Genomic DNA, 23,842 nt, shown 5'->3' on the forward strand with positions numbered 1-23,842 from the left:
AAGGAGTAGAACCTCAGAGAGCTGGACAGCTCCCCTGTGTGGTTGTACAGGGCAAACAGCTGCCCTCCTACACACACACACACACACACACACACACACACACACACACACACACACACACACACACACACACACACACACACACACACACACACACACACACACACACACACACACACACACACACACACACACACACACACACACACACACACACACACACACACACACACACACACACACACACACACACAGAGAGAAAGAGGCACATATAATTTGTTTATATTTTTTTGCCAGGAAGTACACAACTGAAATTAATCAACATTGCAATATTCAGTATAAACTCCAACTCATGGCAATGCCACATCAAAGTTGCTGCGGAGCCAGAAGCAGAGCTGCCCTATCTGTCAGCATCATCTTACACCAGCAGCCTGTCAGTAATGCAGTCGCAACAGTAGTAGATCCCACACTCACTTCTCTGTGCTGGTGGAGACCCCACAGCCTTCTGATCTCTGTCTGGACTCTTGACCCGAATGTGATTGTTGTTGTTGTGGGGCGGGACTCCGCTGCTTCTCTGATACTTATCCAGGTCACCCCCCGTACCCCTGTTTCCATGGTTGCACCCCCTCTCAGTCCAGGATTCTGACCCGCGGTTGCCGTTGTCTAGTTCTGGTGACTGGACCAGGTTGTCTGTGCCATGGTCCTGTTTTGGTATCAGTCTCTGGTTCTGTGCCTGAGGGCTTGGACTCTGTCTGTCTCCCTGGTGCCGTCTGTCTGCGTCTGGACCACCAAGTCCATGTGTTAACTCTGCTGGGCTGAAGTTTGGTATTAGAGTCCTGATGAAGTCTACTTGGCTTTCATTCTGTTGTCTCTTTATACATGTGGTCTCTATTGGGTTGCAGGACTGTAATTGATCCTGGTCGCTACTGAGTTCAGTTGGGACATGGTTGTGGTGGTCACAGGCTGGATCTATTGGGCTGGGACTCTGCAGTCTCTCTGGTGGGTCTGCTGCGTCATCTGGACTATGGTTTGGTTGATCCTCTATTGAGGGTATTCTGACTGTGTTCCCTGTCTGATTGTGTTCCCTGTCTGTTGATTCTACTTCAGTAGAGTCCTGTGTGTTCTCTACCAGTTCTGTTGAGCACAAGTCCAGTTCCACCTGACTGGTATCCGTAGGAATCTGTTCAATTGTTCTGAGTTCTACCGACTTGTATTCTGGTGTCTTCAGTTCTGTGTTCCGGTCGTGTTCTGGTTCTAAGAGGTTCTGATGGGGTTCCGTAGACTCTGTAGGGATGAGGTCTGGTATAGTGGGTTCTGAGGGGCTGGCCGTAGTGCTGATAGTGGTACTGGTGGGGTGTCTGCGTATGGGGGAGGGGCTGGAGTGCAGGGAGGACAGGTCTTCAGGGTCTATGTGCCCCAGGAAACAGGGTCCCCCACCAGGCTGCTGCAGGAAGCCCACAAACAGAACACCCTGCTCTGCCGCATCCTGGATCTGGAGACACACACACACACACGGTAGGCAGGTTTCCATTGACCCAGGTTTATTAGACAAAAGCAATGTTGCACAAAAAATAATTGCAATACGTGTAATGGAAACAGCAGATATAGGAGACATTTCCCAAAATATCAATTGTATCTGTTTGACAGGGGTGGATTTTAATTTTGTCTAACTTCCTGTACTGTGACAAATAATGATCCACACTTTTTCAAAAAACGTTAACCAAATACAACCACCGACTGCTCATTGCTGTTGCTCTAAGATGGCAAATCAGCGCAAATCAGCGCAAATGCGCCAATTGAATTTCAACAAAGGAAACAGTCGGTGGTTGTATTTGATTAACATTTATTGAAAAAGTGTGGATTTCAGCATACAAAGAAAGGCATGAGGACAAACATGTGTTTCAGACATAAGGAAGTGGATGGCTGCAAACGTTCTACTTTTAAACTCGGACAAAACAGAGATGCTTGTTCTAGGTCCGAAGAAGCAAAGAGATCTTCTGTTGAATCTGACAATTAATCTTAATGGTTGTACAGTCGTCTCAAATAAAACTGTGAAGGACCTCTGCGTTACTCTGGACCCTGATCTCTCTTTTGAAGAACATATCAAGACCATTTCAAGGACAGCTTTTTTCCATCTACGTAATATTGCAAAAATCAGAAACTTTCTGTCCAAAAATGATGCAGAAAAATTTATCCATGCTTTTGTCACTTCTAGGTTAGACTACTGCAATGCTCTACTTTCCGGCTACCCGGACAAAGCACTAAATAAACTTCAGTTAGTGCTTAATACGGCTGCTAGAATCGTGACTAGAACCAAAAAATGTGATCATATTACTCCAGTGCTAGCCTCCCTACACTGGCTTCCTGTCAAGGCAAGGGCTGATTTCAAGGTTTTACTGCTAACCTACAAAGCATTACATGGGCTTGCTCCTACCTATCTCTCTGATTTGGTCCTGCCGTACATACCTACACGTACGCTACGGTCACAAGACGCAGGCCTCCTAATTGTCCCTAGAATTTCTAAGCAAACAGCTGGAGGTAGGGCTTTCTCCTATAGAGCTCCATTTTTATGGAATGGTCTGTCTACCCATGTGAGAGACGCAAACTCGGTCTCAACCTTTAAGTCTTTACTGAAGACTCATCTCTTCAGTGGGTCATATGATTGAGTGTAGTCTGGCCCAGGAGTGGGAAGATGAACGGAAAGGCTCTGGAGCAACGAACCGTCCTTGCTGTCTCTGTCTGGCCGGTTCCCCTCTTTCCACTGGGATTCTCTGCCTCTAACCCTATTACAGGGGCTGAGTCACTGGCTTACTAGGGCTCTTTCATACCGTCCTTAGGAGGGGTGCGTCACTTGAGTGGGTTGAGTCATTGATGTGATCTTCCTGTCTGGGTTGGCGCCCCCCCTTGGGTTGTGCTGTGGCAGAGATCTTTGTGGGCTATACTCGGCCTTGTCTCAGGGTGGTAAGTTGGTGGTTGAAGATATCCCTCTAGTGGTGTGGGGGCTGTGCTTTGGCAAAATGGGTGGGGTTATATCCTTCCTGTTTGGCCCTGTCCGGGGCTGTCCTCGGATGGGGCCACAGTGTCTCCTGACCCCTCCTGTCTCAGCCTCCAGTATTTATGCTGCAGTAGTTTATGTGTCGGGGGGTCAGTTTGTTATATCTGGAGTACTTCTCCTGTCTTATCCGGTGTCCTGTGTGAATTTAAGTATGCTCTCTCTAATTCTCTCTTTCTTTCTCTCTCTCGGAGGACCTGAGCCCTAGGACCATGACTCAGGACTACGACGCATGATGACTCCTTGCTGTCCCCAGTCCACCTGGCCGTGCTGCTGCTCCAGATTTAACTGTTCTGCCTGTGATTATTATTATTTGACCATGCTGGTGATTTATGAACATTTGAACATCTTGGCCATGTTCTGTTATAATCTCCACCCGGCACAGCCAGAAGAGGACTGGCCACCCCACATAGCCTGGTTCCTCTCTAGGTTTCTTCCTAGGTTTTGGCCTTTCTAGGGAGTTATTCCTAGCCACCGTGCTTCTACACCTGCATTGCTTGTTGTTTGGGGTTTTAGGCTGGGTTTCTGTACAGCACTTTGAGATTTCAGCTGATGTACGAAGGGCTATATAAGTCAATATGATTTGATTTGAAACATAGGTATCAGGTCCATGTTTCGTAATTCATATTTTTTGAAGTATTGAACTTGGGCGAATGATTTAGTCAGAGCTAAATTACACAAAGCCACTCTATTAGTCTGCTGTAATACCCCACACAGTGACACGACAGACCAGGAGCTGTAATACCCCACACAGTGACATGACAGACCAGGAGCTGTAATACCCCACACAGTGACATGACAGACCAGGAGCTGTAATACCCCACACAGTGACACAGTGACATGACAGACCAGGAGCTGTAATACCCCACACAGTGACATGACAGACTAGGAGCTGTAATACCCCACACAGTGACACGACAGACCAGGAGCTGTAATACCCCACACAGTGACATGACAGACCAGGAGCTGTAATACCCCACACAGTGACACAGTGACATGACAGACCAGGAGCTGTAATACCCCACACAGTGACATGACAGACTAGGAGCTGTAATACCCCACACAGTGACACGACAGACCAGGAGCTGTAATACCCCACACAGTGACATGACAGACCAGGAGCTGTAATACCCCACACAGTGACACAGTGACATGACAGACCAGGAGCTGTAATACCCCACACAGTGACATGACAGACCAGGAGCTGTAGGCGACTAATGTGATTGAGCCATTCAGATTCATGCAGCGATCTGTCATTAGGCACGTCAACACACAGGATTGATGGGCAGCTACAGAAATAGAAACTTCCCGGGCTATATTTATAATTATAAACTGGGTGGTTTTAGCCCCGAATGCTGATTGGCTGAAAGCCGTGATATATTAGACCATATACCATGGGTATGAGAAAAATATACTTTTTACTGTTCTAATTACATTGGTAACCAGTTTATAATAGCAATAAGGCACATTGGGGGTTTGTAGTATATGGCCAGTATAATATGGCTAATGGTTGTATCCAGGCACTCTGCGGTGCGTCGTGAAAGAACAGCCCTTAGCCGTGGTATATTGGTCATATACCACATCTCCTCGGGCCTTATTGCTTAATTCTGTATTCTAATAGCTACACATCTGGCCAGTGGGGCCCTTTGGCTTCCATTGTCAGTTGGCTCTGGTGTACTGTTCTGTGAATGACATGCTTGGTATATTGATTCACATACGTCATTTACACACTCACCAACACAGAGGCTCATTTACACACTCACCAACACAGAGGCTCATTTACACACTCACCAACACAGAGGCTCATTTACACACTCACCAACACAGAGGCTCATTTACACACTCACCAACACATACGTCATTTACACACTCACCAACACAGAGGCTCATTTACACAATAGACATTATGCAAAATAAGAGCCAATCTAATAATCCCTAAAGATCAAATATTCTAATGACAAAGGAACCTAATTATCCACTGTGTGTGTGTGTGTGTGTGTGTGTATGTGTGTGTGTGAGTGTGTGTGTGTCTGTCATTCTCCTTTTCCCTCACACGGAGCTCCTCTGGTTAATTGTCAGTTGATATTAACGCTGACAGTTTGACTGGGGCTCGTCAGAGAGAACACAGAATGCTAACTACCACACAAAATAATGAGACCTCTTTCCCCATTATCATCCCTCCACCAATCACAATCAACACAAAGACAATCAACACACACACATTTTGTGGGGCGAGACAGATGAATAAGGGAGACACTGAACAGACACTGCCCACCACTTGAGTCTGTCAAGATTGGGGTGAAAATACAAAATATATGCGTGCGTGTGTCACACACTCCCACCCAAAGGTTCATTATACCTCCTTGACATTTACTTATTCATATTTAGTGTGTGCATGTATGTGTATCATAGGGAAGCAGTGCCCACCTCTGCAGTGTGATAAGACCGGTCTCTCTGTCCCTCACTCTCCTATTGGCTCCTGTCTGTGGTTCTTTTCAGCTATTTCCTGGCAGCCAGGCTGCTATCTGATTGCCTATTCATGTCATGCTGCCTAACCATATCACATTATACTGAGCCCTGTGCATTTCAATCCAATCACCGCTCCCCTTTGTGCTCTGCCGGTCACTGTAGAATGAGATAAATTCACTACTATATTGTTATACTAAGAGGGCTTTTGTGGTTGTTAAATTATGATGTCACAGCTGAGTGACATTAGGGCGGCATCTCAATAGTTTAAAGTGGCTTCCTCTCCTAACTTCTCCTTTTCTTTCCTCCACTCCATCTACATGGACCTAAAGAATGATACAGGTGTACATAACCAGTAGGGGAAGGAGCGGAGGAAGGTAAGTGCCATCCAAGGGAATTAGGATGAGCTTTCCACTAGTCTCTTCTCTGTCAAATATTTAGGTTTCATTTTGGGGAGGAATTCCGGAGTGTAATGTCCCTTTAAGCTCAAATTGGGAGGAATTTGTTGATCTTAGATCTGTGCCTATGGGCAACTCCTCTCAGAGTGGAGCTGAGTGGGAGTAGTAAGCTGATCCTAGATCTGTGCTTTAGGACTAATGGTGACCTTCTTCACGTAGTTCTGGATGACATCCGGGTCGGGGGCCTGTTGACCCGCCACACACACGTCTGTCTCCAGGCGACGGCCTGCCCACATCAGCTGGGACTTCTCTGAACTGGAGAGAAATGAAAGAGGGATTAAGGAAGACATGAGCCTTTTTTAGATGCGTACCAAATGGCATCCTATTCCCTATATAGTGCACTACTTTGGCCAGGGCTCATAGTGGTCCATAGGGCTATGATCAAAAGTAGTGCACTATGTAGGGAATAGCCATTTAGGATGCATACTGACTTTCTTCTCAAAGAAACACATGAACGTGTAGAAAGGACTGATGAACATGTAGAAAGGACTAATGAACGTGTAGAAAGGACTGATGAACGTGTAGAAAGGACTAATGAACGTGTAGAAAGGACTGATGAACGTGTAGAAAGGACTAATGAACGTGTAGAAAGGACTAATGAACGTGCAGAAAGGGCTGATGAACGTGCGGAAAGGACTAATGAACGTGCGGAAAGGACTGATGAAGGTGTGGAAAGGACTAATGAACGTGTAGAAAGGACTGATGAACGTGTAGAAAGGACTGATGAACGTGTAGAAAGGACTGATGAAGGTGTAGAAAGGACTGATGAACGTGCAGAAAGGACTGACGAAGGTGTAGAAAGGACTGACGAAGGTGTAGAAAGGACTGACGAAGGTGTAGAAAGGACTGATGAAGGTGTAGAAAGGGCTGACGAAGGTGTAGAAAGGACTGATGAACGTGTATAAAGGACTGACGAACGTGTAGAAAGGACTGATGAACGTGTAGAAAGGACTGATGAACGTGTAGAAAGGACTGATGAACGTGTAGAAAGGACTGATGAACGTGTAGAAAGGACTAATGGACGAAGGTGTAGAAAGGACTGATGAACGTGTAGAAAGGGCTGACGAACGTATAGAAAGGACTGATGAACGTGTAGAAAGGACTGATGAACGTGTAGAAAGGACTGATGAACGTGTAGAAAGGACTGATGAACATGTAGAAAGGACTGATGAAGGTGCAGAAAGGACTGATGAACGTGTAGAAAGGACTGATGAACGTGTAGAAAGGACTAATGAACGTGTAGAAAGGACTGATGAACGTGTAGAAAGGACTGATGAACGTGTAGAAAGGACTGATGAACATGTAGAAAGGACTGATGAACATGTAGAAAGGACTGATGAACATGTAGAAAGGACTGACGAAGGTGAGGAAAGGACTGACGAACGTGTAGAAAGGGCTGACGAACGTGTAGAAAGGACTGATGAACGTGTAGAAAGGACTGATGAACGTGTAGAAAGGACTGATGAACGTGTAGAAAGGACTAATGAACGTGTAGAAAGGACTAATGAACGTGTAGAAAGGACTGATGAACGTGTAGAAAGGACTGATGAACATGTAGAAAGGACTGACGGAAGGTGTAGAAAGGGCTGACGAACATGTAGAAAGGACTGATGAACGTGTAGAAAGGACTGATGAACGTGTAGAAAGGGCTGATGAACGTGTAGAAAGGACTGATGAACGTGTAGAAAGGGCTGATGAACGTGTAGAAAGGACTGATGAACGTGTAGAAAGTACTGATGAACGTGTAGAAAGGACTAATGAACGTGTAGAAAGGACTGATGAACGTGTAGAAAGGACTGATGAACGTGTAGAAAGGACTGATGAACGTGTAGAAAGGACTAATGGACGAAGGTGTAGAAAGGACTGATGAACGTGTAGAAAGGGCTGACGAACGTATAGAAAGGACTGATGAACGTGTAGAAAGGACTGATGAACGTGTAGAAAGGACTGATGAACGTGTAGAAAGGACTGATGAACATGTAGAAAGGACTGATGAAGGTGCAGAAAGGACTGATGAACGTGTAGAAAGGACTGATGAACGTGTAGAAAGGACTAATGAACGTGTAGAAAGGACTGATGAACGTGTAGAAAGGACTGATGAACGTGTAGAAAGGACTGATGAACATGTAGAAAGGACTGATGAACATGTAGAAAGGACTGATGAACATGTAGAAAGGACTGACGAAGGTGAGGAAAGGACTGACGAACGTGTAGAAAGGGCTGACGAACGTGTAGAAAGGGCTGATGAACGTGTAGAAAGGACTGATGAACGTGTAGAAAGGACTGATGAACGTGTAGAAAGGACTAATGAACGTGTAGAAAGGACTAATGAACGTGTAGAAAGGACTGATGAACGTGTAGAAAGGACTGATGAACATGTAGAAAGGACTGACGAAGGTGTAGAAAGGGCTGACGAACATGTAGAAAGGACTGATGAACGTGTAGAAAGGACTGATGAACGTGTAGAAAGGGCTGATGAACGTGTAGAAAGGACTGATGAACGTGTAGAAAGGGCTGATGAACGTGTAGAAAGGACTGATGAACGTGTAGAAAGTACTGATGAACGTGTAGAAAGGACTAATGAACGTGTAGAAAGGACTGATGAACGTGTAGAAAGGACTGATGAACGTGTAGAAAGGACTGACGAACATGTAGAAAGGACTGACGAACATGTAGAAAGGACTGACGAACGTGTAGAAAGGACTGATGAACGTGTGAACAAAACAATGGATCCTCATGTGCTGGAGCCTAGTCATCTCTTCTGCTTCAGGGAAATTATAACATGTTCAGACAGTGTCTATAACATGTTCAAACAGCATCTATAACATGTTCAGACAGCATCTATAACGTTCAAACAGCATCTATAACATGTTCAGACAGCATCTATAACGTTCAGACAGCATCTATAACATGTTCAGACAGCGTCTATAACATGTTCAGACAGCGTCTATAACACATCTATAGCAACTTCAGACAGCGTCTATAACATGTTCAGACAGCATCTATAACGTTCAGACAGCATCTATAACATGTTCAGACAGCATCTATAACATGTTCAGACAGCGTCTATAACACATCTATAGCAACTTCAGACAGCGTCTATAAGACATTTACAGCATCTATAACATGTTCAGACAGCATATATAACACGTCTACAGCATCTTCAGACAGCGTCTATAACATGTTCAGACAGTGTCTATAGCACCTATAACATGTTCAGACAGCATCTATAACATGTTCAGACAGCGTCTATAACATGTTCAGACAGCATCTATAACACATCTATAGCATCTTCAGACAGCATCTATAGCATGTTCAGACAGCATCTATAACACCTATAACATGTTCAGACAGCATCTATAACATCTTCAGACAGCGTCTATAACACATCTATAGCATGTTCAGACAGCATCTATAGCATGTTCAGACAGCATCTATAACACCTATAACATGTTCAGACAGCGTCTATAACATGTTCAGACAGCGTCTATAACATGTTCAGACAGCGTCTATAACACATCTATAGCAACTTCAGACCGTGTCTATAACATGTTCAGACAGCATCTATAACACCTATAACATGTTCAGACAGCATCTATAACACCTATAACATGTTCAGACAGCATCTATAACATGTTCAGACAGCGTCTATAACATGTTCAGACAGCGTCTATAACATGTTCAGACAGCATCTATAACACCTATAACATGTTCAGACAGCATCTATAACACCTATAACATGTTCAGACAGCGTCTATAACACATCTATAGCAACTTCAGACCGTGTCTATAACATGTTCAGACAGCATCTATAACATGTTCAGACAGCATCTATAACATGTTTAGACAGTTTTGAAATAGAAAACCACAGTCACTCTGGTTTCTGAGGTTTCTGATGACAGCCTCCTGGGTGATAGGAAAAAAGGAGGAAAGGAGAGGAGGAGAGTGGGATGGAATAGGAGGAGAGAGGGATGGAAGAGGAGGAGGAAGAACGAAAGGGGAATGATGTTAACGGAGAGACAAGGAGCGATAAGAGGATATATGGAGAGGAGAGAGATGGAGAGGAGAGAGAGATGGAGAGGAGAGAAAGATGGAGAGGAGAGAAATGGAGAGGAGATGGAGGAGAGAGATGATAGAGAGATGGAGAGGAGAGAGAAATGGAGAGGAGAGAAAGATGGAGAGGAGAGCGATGGAGAGGAGATGGAGAGAAGAGAGATGAGAGAGATGGAGAGAGAAATGGAGAGATGGAGAGGAGAGAGAGATGGAGAGGAGACAGGTGGAGAGGACAGATGGAGAGGACAGATGGAGAGGAAAGATGAAGAGGACAGATTGAGAGAGGGATGGAGAGAGAGAGATGGAGAGGAGAGAGATGGAGAGAGAGATGGATAGATGGAGAGAGATGGAGAGGACAGATGGAGAGGACAGATAGAGAGGAGAGCGATGGAGAGGAGCGATGGAGAGGAGAGATGGAAAGGAGAGAGATGGAAAGGAGAGAGAGATGGAAAGGAGAGAGATGGAGAGGAGAGAGATGGAGGAGAGAAATGGAGAGGAGAGAGATGGAGAGGACAGATGGAGAGGACAGATGGAGAGGACAGATGGAGAGAGAGATGGAGAGGAGAGAGATGGAGAGGACAGATGGAGAGGAGAGATGGAGAGGACAGATCGAGATGGAGAGGAGAGCAAGATGAAGAAAGGAGAGCGAGATGAAGAGAGGAGAGCGAGATGGAGAGCGAGATGGAGAGCAAGATGGAGAGCAAGATGGAGAGAGCTGGAGAGGAGAGATGAAGAGGAGAGCGAGATGGAGAGGAGGGGAGGCCTCATGGTTCCCCTCTCTTTGCACATTGTTCCCCTCCGGTGGGTGCTGATGATACAATCAGCCGTCTCCACAGTGACAGGTGCCACTTGGCAGGAGGGGCATCAAAGGAGCAGCCAAGCACCCAACTCTGTATGTGTGTGTGTGAGCAAGTGATCAAGAAAAATGGGGGGGGGGGTATGTTAGTATGTGTAAGCATATGTGTGTGGGAGTATGAAAGAAAAATATGCTGTATATATGCTGTATACATTTCCCATTCTACACATATGCTTCAAGAATTCCACGGTTGAGAATAGATCTCTCCCGAAAATCCCAGGAAGAGAATAGGATTCTGCTTCCATTTCACAGATTCTGTGGGTGAGAAAAGAATTCCGATGAGGCTCCTGCTGGTGAGAAAGGTCTTAGCTAACTATGTGTCTCTATGTTCTGTGTAGCAGTTATTGAATGAGGGAAATGAGAGTGAGTGTGTATGTGTATGTGTATGTGTACGTGTGTGTGTGTGTGTGTGTGTGTGTGTATGTGTATGTGTATGTGTGTGTGTGTGTGTGTATGTATGTATGTACAGTACCAGTCAAAAGTTTGGACACACCTTCTCATTCAAGGGTTTTTCTTACTTATTTTCTACATTGTAGAATAATAGTGAAGACATCAAAACTATGAGAAAACACATATGGAATCATGTAGTAACAAGAGTGTTAAACAAATCAAAATATATTTTATAGTAGCCACCCTTTGCCTTGATGACAGCCTCACATGCTCTCAACCAGCTTCACCTGGAATGCTTTTCCAACAGTCTTGAAGGAGTTCCCACATATGCTGAGCACTTGTTGGCTGCTTTTCCTTCACTCTGCGGTCCAACTCATCCCAAACCACCTTAATTGGGTTGAGGTCAGGTGATTGTGGAGGCCAGGTCATCTGATGCAGCACTCCATCACTCTCCGTCTTTGTCAAATGCCCTTACACAGCCTGGGGGTGTGTTTGGGTCATTGTCCTGTTAAAATAAATGATAGTCCCACTAAGCCCAAACCAGATGGGATGGCGTATTGCTGCAGAATGCTGTGGTAGCCATGCTGGTTAACTTCTTGGTGACAGGGGGCAGTATTTTCACGTCCGGATGAAATGCATGCCCAAATTCAACTGCCTACTACTCACCCCCAGAAGATAAGATATGCATATTATTAGTAGATGTGGATAGAAAACACTGAAGTTTCTAAAACTGTTTGAATCATGTCTGTGAGTAACAACTTATTTAGCAGGCGAAACCCAGAGTTTCTCAGTTAGTTTTTTTTTTGAGCTCACTTTCTTTTCAATGAGCTTTCATTGGGAATACAGATTTCTAAGGGACCTTCTTGAAGTTCCTATCGCTTCCACTGGATGTCAACAGTCTTTAGAAATTGGTTGAGGTTATTCCTTTGTGTAATGAAGAAGTACGGCCATCTTGAACGAGGACCACTTGAAGTGTACTGTTAGATAGAGGCGCGTGACCAGAAAGCACGCTACAGTTTGTTTTCCTCCTGTATTGAACACAGATCATCCCGTCTTCAATTTGATCAATAATTTGCATTAAACAATACCTAAAGTTGTATTACAAAAGTAGTTTGAAATGTTTTGGCATAGGTGACTTTTGAGATATTTTGTAGTGATGTTGCGCAAGTTGGAACCAGTGTTTTTCTGGATCAAACGCGCCAAATAAATGGAAATTTTGGATATATAGACGGAATTAATCGAACAAAAAGGACCATTTGTGATGTTTATGGGACATATTGGAGTGCCAACAGAAGAAGCTCGTCAAAGGTAAGTCATGATTTATATTTTTATTTCTGCGTTTTGTGTCGCGCCTGTAGGATTGAAATATGCTTCTCTCTCTTTGTTTACGGAGGTGCTATCCTCAGATAATAGCATTGTTTGCTTTCACCGAAAAGCCTTTTTGAAATACAACAAGTGTAGCTTTAATTTGCTATCTTGCATGTGTGATTTAATGAAAGTTAGATTTTTATAGTAATTTATTTGAATTTGGAGCTCTGCATTTTCCCTGGCTTTTGGCCAGGTGGGACGCTTTCACACAGTCTCCTCTGAACAGTTCATGTTGAGATGTGTCTGTTAGCATTTATTTGGGCTGCAATTTCTGAGGCTGATAACTCTAATGAACTTATCCTCTGCAGCAGAGGTAATTCTGGGTCTTCCTTTCCTGTGGTGGTCCCCATGAGAGCCAAGTTCATCATAGTGCTTGATAGTTTTTGCAACTGCACTTGAAGAAACTTGAAATGTTCCTGATTGACTGATCTTCATGTCTTTAAAGTAATGATGGACTGTCGTTTCTCTTTGCTTATTTGAACTGTTCTTGCCATAATATGGACCTGGTCTGTTACCAAAGTAGGTCTGTATACCACCCCTACCTTGACACAACTGATTGGCTCAAACACATTAAGGACAGAAATTACACAAATTAACTTTTAACATGCACATCTGTTAATTGAAATGCATTCCAGGTGACTACATCATGAAGCTGGTTGAGAGAATGCCAAGAGTGTGCAAAGCAGTCATCAAGACAAAGGGTGGCTACTTTGAAGAATCTCAAATATAAAATATATTTTGATTTGTTTAACACTTTTTTGGTTACTACATGATTCCATATGTGTTATTTCATAGTTTTGTTGTCTTCACTATTATTCTACAATGTAGAAAATAGTAAAAATAAAGAAAAACCCTTGAATGAGTAGGTGTGTCCAAACTTTTGACTGGTACTGAATGTGTGTGTGTGTGTATGAGAGAGAGAGAGACTGTGTGTATGTGTGGGAAAGAGTGTGTGAGACTGTGTGTGTGTGTGTGTGTGTGAGTGAAGGGGTGTGTGTGTGTGAGGAAGTGAGTGAGACTGTGTGTGTGAGTGAAGGGGTGTGTGTGTGTGTGTGTGTGTGTGTGTGTGTGTGTGTGTGAGTGAGGAAGTGAGTGAGACTGTGAGTGAAGGGGTGTGTGTGTGTGTGTGTGTGTGTGTGTGTGTGTGTGTGTGTGTGTGTTTCTGTACCTGTGTGTCTCTCTGATGAGGACAGCTCTGTGTAGCTGGCGTTGGACGCGTGCGGGTCTGGGGCCACAGGGGTGGACGAAGGGATGGACGGCCACCAGGACAAAGCCCTGACCATACAGCTCCCTCACCTGGACTGGTAACTCTCTCACTGACGACAGACACAGTACTGACGACACAGACACCTCTGGGGAAAGAAAGAGTCTGAGTGTGAGAGAGAGAAAGCAAGTGTGTGTGTGTGTGTGAGTGTGTGTTGGAGAGAAAGTGTGTGTGAGTGGTAGAAGGAGAAAAGGAGAGAGAGAATATATGTGAGAGGGTTATGATTAGGGAGAACAGAGGGTGTTGGGAGAGAAGAGGAGAGAGAGAGAGAGAGAGAGAGAGAGAGAGAGAGAGAGAGAGAAGAGGGGAACAGAGGGGGAACACAGATCGAGCGAGAGAGAGAGAGAGGAGGGAGAACAGAGGGGGCCACAGAGAGAGAGAAGAGGGAGAACAGAGGGGGCAGACAGAGAGAGAGAAGAGGGAGAACAGAGGGGGCAGACAGAGAGCGAGAAGAGGGAGAACAGAGGGGGCAGACAGAGAGAGAGAAGAGGGAGAACAGAGGGGGGCAGACAGAGAGAGAGAAGAGGGAGAACAGAGGGGGGCAGACAGAGAGAGACAAGAGGGAGAACAGAGGGGGGCAGACAGAGAGAGGGAAGAGGGAGAACAGAGGGGGCAGACAGAGAGAGAGAAGAGGGAGAACAGAGGGGGACAGACAGAGAGAGAGGAGGGAGAACAGAGGGGGGGCAGACAGAGAGAGGGAAGAGGGAGAACAGAGGGGGGCAGACAGAGAGAGAGAAGAGGGAGAACAGAGGGGGGCAGACAGAGAGAGGGAAGAGGGAGAACAGAGGGGGGGCAGACAGAGAGAGAGAAGAGGGAGAACAGAGGGGGCAGACAGAGAGAGGGAAGAGGGAGAACAGAGGGGGGGCAGACAGAGAGAGGGAAGAGGGAGAACAGAGGGGGGGCAGACAGAGAGAGAGAAGAGGGAGAACAGAGGGGGGCAGACAGAGAGAGGGAAGAGGGAGAACAGAGGGGGGCAGACAGAGAGAGAGAAGAGGGAGAACAGAGGGGGCAGACAGAGAGAGAGAAGAGGGAGAACAGAGGGGAGGCAGACAGAGAGAGAGAAGAGGGAGAACAGAGGGGGCCACAGAGAGAGAAGCAGGAGAACAGAGGGGGGCAGACAGAGAGAGAGAGAAGCGGGAGAACAGAGGGGGAGACAGAGAGAGAGAAGCGGGAGAACAGAGGAGGGAGAGACAGAGAGAGAGAAGAGGGAGAACAGAGGAGGAGAGACAGAGAGAGAGAAGAGGGAGAACAGAGGGGGAGACAGAGAGAGAGAAGAGGGAGAACAGAGGAGGAGAGACAGAGAGAGAGAAGCGGGAGAACAGAGGGGGAGACAGAGAGAGAGAAGAGGGAGAACAGAGGGGGCCACAGAGAGAGAGAAGAGGGAGAACAGAGGGGGCCACAGAGAGAGAGAAGAGGGAGAACAGAGGGGGCCACACAGAGAGAGAGAAGAGGGAGAACAGAGGGGGGGCACACAGAGAGAGAGAAGAGGGAGAACAGAGGGGGAGACAGAGAGAGAGAAGAGGGAGAACAGAGGGGGAGACAGAGAGAGAGAAGAGGGAGAACAGAGGGGGCCACAGAGAGAGAAGAGGGAGAACAGAGGGGGCCACAGAGAGAGAGAAGAGGGAGAACAGAGGGGGCCACACAGAGAGAGAGAAGAGGGAGAACAGAGGGGGCCACACAGAGAGAGAGAAGAGGGAGAACAGAGGGGGACAGAGAGAGAGAAGAGGGAGAACAGAGGGGGAGACAGAGAGAGAGAGAGAGAGAGAAGAGGGAGAACAGAGGGGGAACACAGATCGAGCGAGAGAGAGAGAGAGGAGGGAGAACAGAGGGGGCCACAGAGAGAGAGAAGAGGGAGAACAGAGGGGGCAGACAGAGAGAGAGAAGAGGGAGAACAGAGGGGGGGCAGACAGAGAGCGAGAAGAGGGAGAACAGAGGGGGCAGACAGAGAGAGAGAAGAGGGAGAACAGAGGGGGCAGACAGAGAGAGAGAAGAGGGAGAACAGAGGGGGGCAGACAGAGAGAGGGAAGAGGGAGAACAGAGGGGGCAGACAGAGAGAGAGAAGAGGGAGAACAGAGGGGGACAGACAGAGAGAGAGAAGAGGGAGAACAGAGGAGGGCAGACAGAGAGAGGGAAGAGGGAGAACAGAGGGGGCAGACAGAGAGAGAGAAGAGGGAGAACAGAGGGGGGCAGACAGAGAGAGAAGAGGGAGAACAGAGGGGGCAGACAGAGAGAGGGAAGAGGGAGAACAGAGGGGGCAGACAGAGAGAGAGAAGAGGGAGAACAGAGGGGGCAGACAGAGAGAGAGAGAGAGAGAAGAGGGAGAACAGAGGGGGGCCACACAAAGAGATAGAGGGAGAACAGAGGGGGCCACACAGAGAGAGAGAGAAGAGGGAGAACAGAGGGGGAGACAGAGAGAGAGAAGAGGGAGAACAGAGGGGGCCGACAGAGAGAGGGAAGAGGGAGAACAGAGGGGGCCGACAGAGAGAGATACGTGGGAGAACAGAGGGGGGCACACAAAGAGAGAGAGAAGAGGGAGAACAGAGGGGGGCACAGAAAGAGATAGAGGGAGAACAGAGGGGGCCACACAAAGAGAGAGAGAAGAGGGAGAACAGAGGGGGCCACACAAAGAGATAGAGGGAGAACAGAGGGGGCCACACAAAGAGATAGAGGGAGAACAGAGGGGGCCACAGAGAGAGAGAGAGAAGAGGGAGAACAGAGGGGGCCACACAAAGAGATAGAGGGAGAACAGAGGGGGGCACACAGAGAGAGAGAGACGAGAGAGAACAGAGGGGGAGATACACAGAGAGAGGGAACAGAGGGGGGCACACAGAGAGAACAGAGGGGGCCACACAGAGAGAGGGAACAGATGGGAGGCACACAAAGAGATAGAGGTAGAACAGAGGGGGCCACAGAGAGAGAGAGAGAAGAGGGAGAACAGAGGGGGCCACACAAAGAGATAGAGCGAGAACAGAGGGGAGGGGGCAGACAGAGAGAGAGGAGAACAGAGGGGGCAGACAGAGAGAGAGAAGAGGGAGAACAGAGGGGGGCAGACAGAGAGAGAGAAGAGGGAGAACAGAGGGGGCCACAGAGAGAGAGAAGCGGGAGAACAGAGGGGGGCAGACAGAGAGAGAGAGAAGCGGGAGAACAGAGGGGGAGACAGAGAGAGAGAAGAGGGAGAACAGAGGAGGGAGAGACAGAGAGAGAAGAGGGAGAACAGAGGAGGAGAGACAGAGAGAGAGAAGAGGGAGAACAGAGGGGGAGACAGAGAGAGAGAAGAGGGAGAACAGAGGAGGAGAGACAGAGAGAGAGAAGCGGGAGAACAGAGGGGGAGACAGAGAGAGAAAAGAGGGAGAACAGAGGGGGCCACAGAGAGAGAGAAGAGGGAGAACAGAGGGGGCCACAGAGAGAGAGAAGAGGGAGAACAGAGGGGGCCACACAGAGAGAGAGAAGAGGGAGAACAGAGGGGGGCCACACAGAGAGAGAGAAGAGGGAGAACAGAGGGGGAGACAGAGAGAGAGAATAGGGAGAACAGAGGGGGGAGACAGAGAGAGAGAAGAGGGAGAACAGAGGGGGCCACAGAGAGAGAGAAGAGGGAGAACAGAGAGGGGGCCACACAGAGAGAGAGAAGAGGGAGAACAGAGGGGGCCACACAGAGAGAGAGAAGAGGGAGAACAGAGGGGGACAGAGAGAGAGAAGAGGGAGAACAGAGGGGGAGACAGAGAGAGAGAGAGAGAGAGAAGAGGGAGAACAGAGGGGGCCACACAAAGAGATAGAGGGAGAACAGAGGGGGCCACACAGAGAGAGAGAGAAGATGGAGAACAGAGGGGGCACACAGAGAGAGAGAAGAGGGAGAACAGAGGGGGCCAAACAGAGAGAGGAAACGGGGGGCACACAGAGAGAGAGAACAGAGGTGGGGCCACACAGAGCGAGAGAACAGAGGGGGGCAGACAGAGAGAGAGAAGAGAGAGAATAGAGGGGGGCACACAGAGAGAGAGAATAGGGAGACCAGAGGGGGGCACACACAGAGAGAGAATAGGGAGACCAGGGTGGAGGCACACAGAGAGAGAGAATAGGAGACCAGAGGGGAGGCACACAGAGAGAGAGAATAGGGAGACCAGAGGGGGGGCACACAGAGAGAGAGAATAGGGAGACCAGAGAGGGGGCACACACAGAGAGAGAGAATAGGGAGACCAGAGGGGAGGGGGCACACAGAGAGAGAGAATAGGGAGACCAGAGAGGGGGGCACACAGAGAGAGAGAATAGGGAGACCAGAGAGGGGGCACACACAGAGAGAGAGAATAGGGAGACCAGAGAGGGAAAGCACACAGAGAGAGAGAATAGGGAGACCAGAGGGGGGGCACACAGAGAGAGAGAATAGGGAGACCAGAGGGGGAGGGCACACAGAGAGAGAATAGGGAGACCAGAGGGGAGGCACACAGAGAGAGAATAGGGAGACCAGGGTGGAGGCACACAGAGAGAGAGAATAGGGAGACCAGGGTGGAGGCACACAGAGAGAGAGAATAGGGAGACCAGGGTGGAGGCACACAGAGAGAGAGAATAGGGAGACCAGAGGGGGGCACACAGAGAGAGAGAATAGGGAGACCAGGGTGGAGGCACACAGAGAGAGAGAATAGGGAGACCAGAGGGGGGCACACACAGAGAGAGAGAATAGGGAGACCAGAGAGGGGGCACACACAGAGAGAGAGAATAGGGAGACCAGAGAGGGGGCACACAGAGAGAGAGAATAGGGAGACCAGAGGGGGCACACACAGAGAGAGAGAATAGGGAGACCAGAGAGGGGGGGCACACACAGAGAGAGAGAATAGGAGACCAGAGGGGGGGCACACAGAGAGAGAGAATAGGGAGACCAGAGGGGGGACACAGAGAGAGAGAATAGGGAGACCAGAGGGGGGGGCACAGAGAGAGAGAATAGGGAGACCAGAGGGGGAGGCACAGAGAGAGAGAGAATAGGGAGACCAGAGGGGGGGACACACAGAGAGAGAGAATAGGGAGACCAGAGGGGGAGGCACAGAGAGAGAGAATAGGGAGACCAGAGGGGGAGGCACAGAGAGAGAGAATAGGGAGACCAGAGGGGGGCACAGAGAGAGAGAATAGGGAGACCAGGGTGGAGGCACACAGAGAGAGAGAATAGGGAGACCAGAGGGGGACACACAGAGAGAGAGAATAGGGAGACCAGGGTGGAGGCACACAGAGAGAGAGAATAGGGAGACCAGAGGGGGACACACAGAGAGAGAGAATAGGGAGACCAGAGGGGGAGGCACACAGAGAGAGAGAATAGGGAGACCAGAGGGGAGGGCACACAGAGAGAGAGAATAGGGAGACCAGGGTGGAGGCACACAGAGAGAGAGAATAGGGAGACCAGAGGGGGGACACAGAGAGAGAGAATAGGAGACCAGAGGGGGACACACAGAGAGAGAGAATAGGGAGACCAGAGGGGGACACAGAGAGAGAGAATAGGGAGACCAGAGGGGGGGACACACAGAGAGAGAGAATAGGGAGACCAGAGGGGGACACAGAGAGAGAGAATAGGAGACCAGAGGGGGGACACAGAGAGAGAGAACAGGGAGACCAGAGGGGGGCACAGAGAGAGAGAATAGGGAGACCAGAGGGGGGACACAGAGAGAGAGAATAGGGAGACCAGAGGGGGGCACAGAGAGAGAGAATAGGAGACCAGAGGGGGGACACAGAGAGAGAGAGAATAGGGAGACCAGAGGGGGACACAGAGAGAGAGAATAGGAGACCAGGGTGGAGGCACACAGAGAGAGAGAATAGGGAGACCAGAGGGGGGCACAGAGAGAGAGAATAGGGAGACCAGAGGGGGACACAGAGAGAGAGAGAATAGGGAGACCAGAGGGGGACACAGAGAGAGAGAATAGGAGACCAGAGGGGGACACAGAGAGAGAGAGAATAGGGAGACCAGAGGGGGGACACACAGAGAGAGAGAATAGGGAGACCAGAGGGGGGCACAGAGAGAGAGAATAGGGAGACCAGAGGGGGGACACAGAGAGAGAGAATAGGGAGACCAGGGTGGAGGCACACAGAGAGAGAGAATAGGGAGACCAGGGTGGAGGCACACAGAGAGAGAGAATAGGGAGACCAGAGGGGGAGGGCACACAGAGAGAGAGAATAGGAGACCAGGGTGGAGGCACACAGAGAGAGAGAATAGGGAGACCAGAGGGGGGACACACAGAGAGAGAATAGGGAGACCAGAGGGGGACACAGAGAGAGAGAATAGGGAGACCAGAGGGGGGGACACAGAGAGAGAGAATAGGGAGACCAGAGGGGGGGACACACAGAGAGAGAGAATAGGGAGACCAGAGGGGGACACAGAGAGAGAGAATAGGGAGACCAGAGGGGGGACACAGAGAGAGAGAATAGGAGACCAGAGGGGGCACAGAGAGAGAGAATAGGGAGACCAGAGGGGGGACACAGAGAGAGAGAATAGGGAGACCAGAGGGGGGACACAGAGAGAGAGAATAGGAGACCAGGGTGGAGGCACACAGAGAGAGAGAATAGGGAGACCAGAGGGGGGGCACAGAGAGAGAGAATAGGGAGACCAGAGGGGGACACAGAGAGAGAGAGAATAGGGAGACCAGAGGGGGACACAGAGAGAGAGAATAGGGAGACCAGAGGGGGGACACAGAGAGAGAGAGAATAGGGAGACCAGAGGGGGGACACACAGAGAGAGAGAATAGGAGACCAGAGGGGGGCACAGAGAGAGAGAATAGGGAGACCAGAGGGGGACACACAGAGAGAGAGAATAGGGAGACCAGAGGGGGGGACACAGAGAGAGAGAATAGGGAGACCAGAGGGGGACACAGAGAGAGAGAATAGGGAGACCAGAGGGGGACACAGAGAGAGAGAATAGGGAGACCAGAGGGGGACACAGAGAGAGAGAGAATAGGGAGACCAGAGGGGGGACACACAGAGAGAGAGAATAGGGAGACCAGAGGGGGGACACAGAGAGAGAGAATAGGGAGACCAGAGGGGGGACACACAGAGAGAGAGAATAGGAGACCAGAGGGGGGCACACAGAGAGAGAGAATAGGAGACCAGAGGGGGGGACACACAGAGAGAGAGAATAGGGAGACCAGAGGGGGGACACACAGAGAGAGAGAATAGGGAGACCAGAGGGGGACACAGAGAGAGAGAATAGGGAGACCAGAGGGGAGGGCACACAGAGAGAGAGAATAGGAGACCAGAGGGGGGCACAGAGAGAGAGAATAGGGAGACCAGAGGGGGAGGCACAGAGAGAGAGAATAGGGAGACCAGAGGGGAGGCACACAGAGAGAGAGAATAGGAGACCAGAGGGGGCACAGAGAGAGAGAATAGGGAGACCAGAGGGGGAGGCACAGAGAGAGAGAGAATAGGGAGACCAGAGGGGGACACACACAGAGAGAGAGAATAGGGAGACCAGAGGGGGGACACAGAGAGAGAGAGAATAGGAGACCAGAGGGGGGACACACAGAGAGAGAGAATAGGGAGACCAGAGGGGGACACAGAGAGAGAGAGAATAGGAGACCAGAGGGGGGGGACACACAGAGAGAGAGAATAGGAGACCAGAGGGGGGGACACAGAGAGAGAGAATAGGGAGACCAGAGGGGGGACACACAGAGAGAGAGAATAGGAGACCAGAGGGGGGGACACAGAGAGAGAGAATAGGGAGACCAGAGGGGGACACAGAGAGAGAGAATAGGGAGACCAGAGGGGGGACACACAGAGAGAGAGAGAATAGGAGACCAGAGGGGGGACACAGAGAGAGAGAATAGGGAGACCAGAGGGGGGACACACAGAGAGAGAGAATAGGGAGACCAGAGGGGGGACACAGAGAGAGAGAATAGGGAGACCAGGGGGGACACACAGAGAGAGAGAATAGGGAGACCAGGGGGACACACAGAGAGAGAGAATAGGAGACCAGAGGGGGGACACAGAGAGAGAGAGAATAGGAGACCAGAGGGGGACACAGAGAGAGAGAGAATAGGGAGACCAGAGGGGGACACACAGAGAGAGAGAATAGGGAGACCAGAGAGGGGGGCACACAGAGAGAGAGAATAGGAGACCAGAGGGGGACACAGAGAGAGAGAGAATAGGAGACCAGAGGGGGGACACACAGAGAGAGAGAATAGGGAGACCAGAGGGGGACACAGAGAGAGAGAGAATAGGGAGACCAGAGGGGGACACAGAGAGAGAGAGAATAGGGAGACCAGAGGGGGACACACACAGAGAGAGAGAATAGGGAGACCAGAGGGGGGGACACACAGAGAGAGAGAATAGGGAGACCAGAGGGGGGGGCACAGAGAGAGAGAGAATAGGGAGACCAGAGGGGGGACACAGAGAGAGAGCGTATTGTTTAGATATTATAGTTTGAATTGAATAATAACATGGCATCTTCATGATAAATCTGCTGCTGATTAAACCATAACTCCTGTTTTAACATGGTCATAACATGGATCATGTTCTATTTGATTTAGAATTTTAGGAGCCTTGTAGGTATCAATGATTTATTTAACTAAAAAGTGTGAGAGTCTCATCTTTACATAGAGTGTAGCCCAAACCGTTCAGACGCTACAGACATTTTTGTGAGAAGACTGATTTTCAGGATGTCTTCTGGTCTGACAAACACTGGGGTAGATTTGCCAATTGGCAATGCAGATGCCGAAGGGCGACATAGCGGATTGAGACGCAGATACTTCTAGTTTAAACAGACTGATTTTGTTGTGGATTTTGGGATTATGTTAATTAGCGTGGCCGCGTCAATCGACTTTAGGGGTTTTGGTTAGGACACACACGCATACATACATACACACACACATGCACACAAACAAACATGCACACACACACGGTGCACAAACACACACACAAAACACACACACATAGGCACAAGGTGCACACAAACAAACACACACACGGTGCACACAAACAAACACACACACGATGCACACAAACAAACAAACACACGATGCACACAAACAAACACACACACGATGCACACAAACAAACACACACGATGCACACAAACAAACAAACACACGATGCACACAAATAAACAAACAAACACGATGCACACAAACAAACACACACACGATGCACACAAACAAACACACACACGATGCACACAAACAAACAAACACACGATGCACACAAACAAACACACACACGATGCACACAAACAAACAAACACACGATGCACACAAACAAACACACACACTGTGCACACAAACAAACACACACACGATGCACACAAACAAACACACACACACACGATGCACACAAACAAACAAACACACGATGCACACAAACAAACAAACACGATGCACACAAACAAACAAACACGATGCACACAAACAAACACACACAAACACGATGCACACAAACAAACACACACACGATGCACACAAACAAACACACACACGATGCACACGAACAAACACACACACGATGCAAACAAACAAACAAACACACGATGCACACAAACACACACACGATGCACGCAAACAAACACACACGATGCACACAAACACACACACACACGGTGCACACAAACACACACACACACGGTGCACACAAACAAACACACACACACACGCACACAAACAAACACGATGCACACAAACAAACACACACACACGATGCACACAAACAAACACACACACGATGCACACAAACAAACACACACACGATGCACACAAACAAACACACACACGATGCACACAAACAAACAAACACACACGATGCACACAAACAAACACACACACGATGCACACAAACAAACACACACACGATGCACACAAACAAACACACACACGATGCACACAAACAAACACACACACGATGCACACAAACAAACAAACACACGATGCACACAAACAAACACACACACGATGCACACAAACAAACACACACACGATGCACAC

General features: G+C 48.7%; 1 protein-coding gene across 1 annotated transcript in view; it reads right to left on the bottom strand.

Annotated features, from left to right (window-relative positions):
- LOC115115373 (raftlin-like) overlaps nt 1–23,842 on the bottom strand; it is a 75,010-nt gene that overhangs the window by 17,195 nt on the left and 33,973 nt on the right. The window contains exons 3-6 of the mRNA XM_065020281.1: nt 13,812–13,995; nt 6,123–6,231; nt 475–1,492; nt 1–67 (exon numbers count right to left, since the gene is read on the bottom strand). The exon at nt 1–67 is cut by the window's left edge and continues 137 nt beyond it. Coding sequence (XP_064876353.1) covers nt 1–67; nt 475–1,492; nt 6,123–6,231; nt 13,812–13,995 — 1,378 coding nt within the window. The remainder of the gene's footprint in view (nt 68–474; nt 1,493–6,122; nt 6,232–13,811; nt 13,996–23,842) is intronic.

This window comes from Oncorhynchus nerka, linkage group LG7 (genome assembly GCF_034236695.1).
Source record: "Oncorhynchus nerka isolate Pitt River linkage group LG7, Oner_Uvic_2.0, whole genome shotgun sequence".
In the NCBI taxonomy this organism is placed as follows: Eukaryota; Metazoa; Chordata; class Actinopteri; order Salmoniformes; family Salmonidae; genus Oncorhynchus; species Oncorhynchus nerka.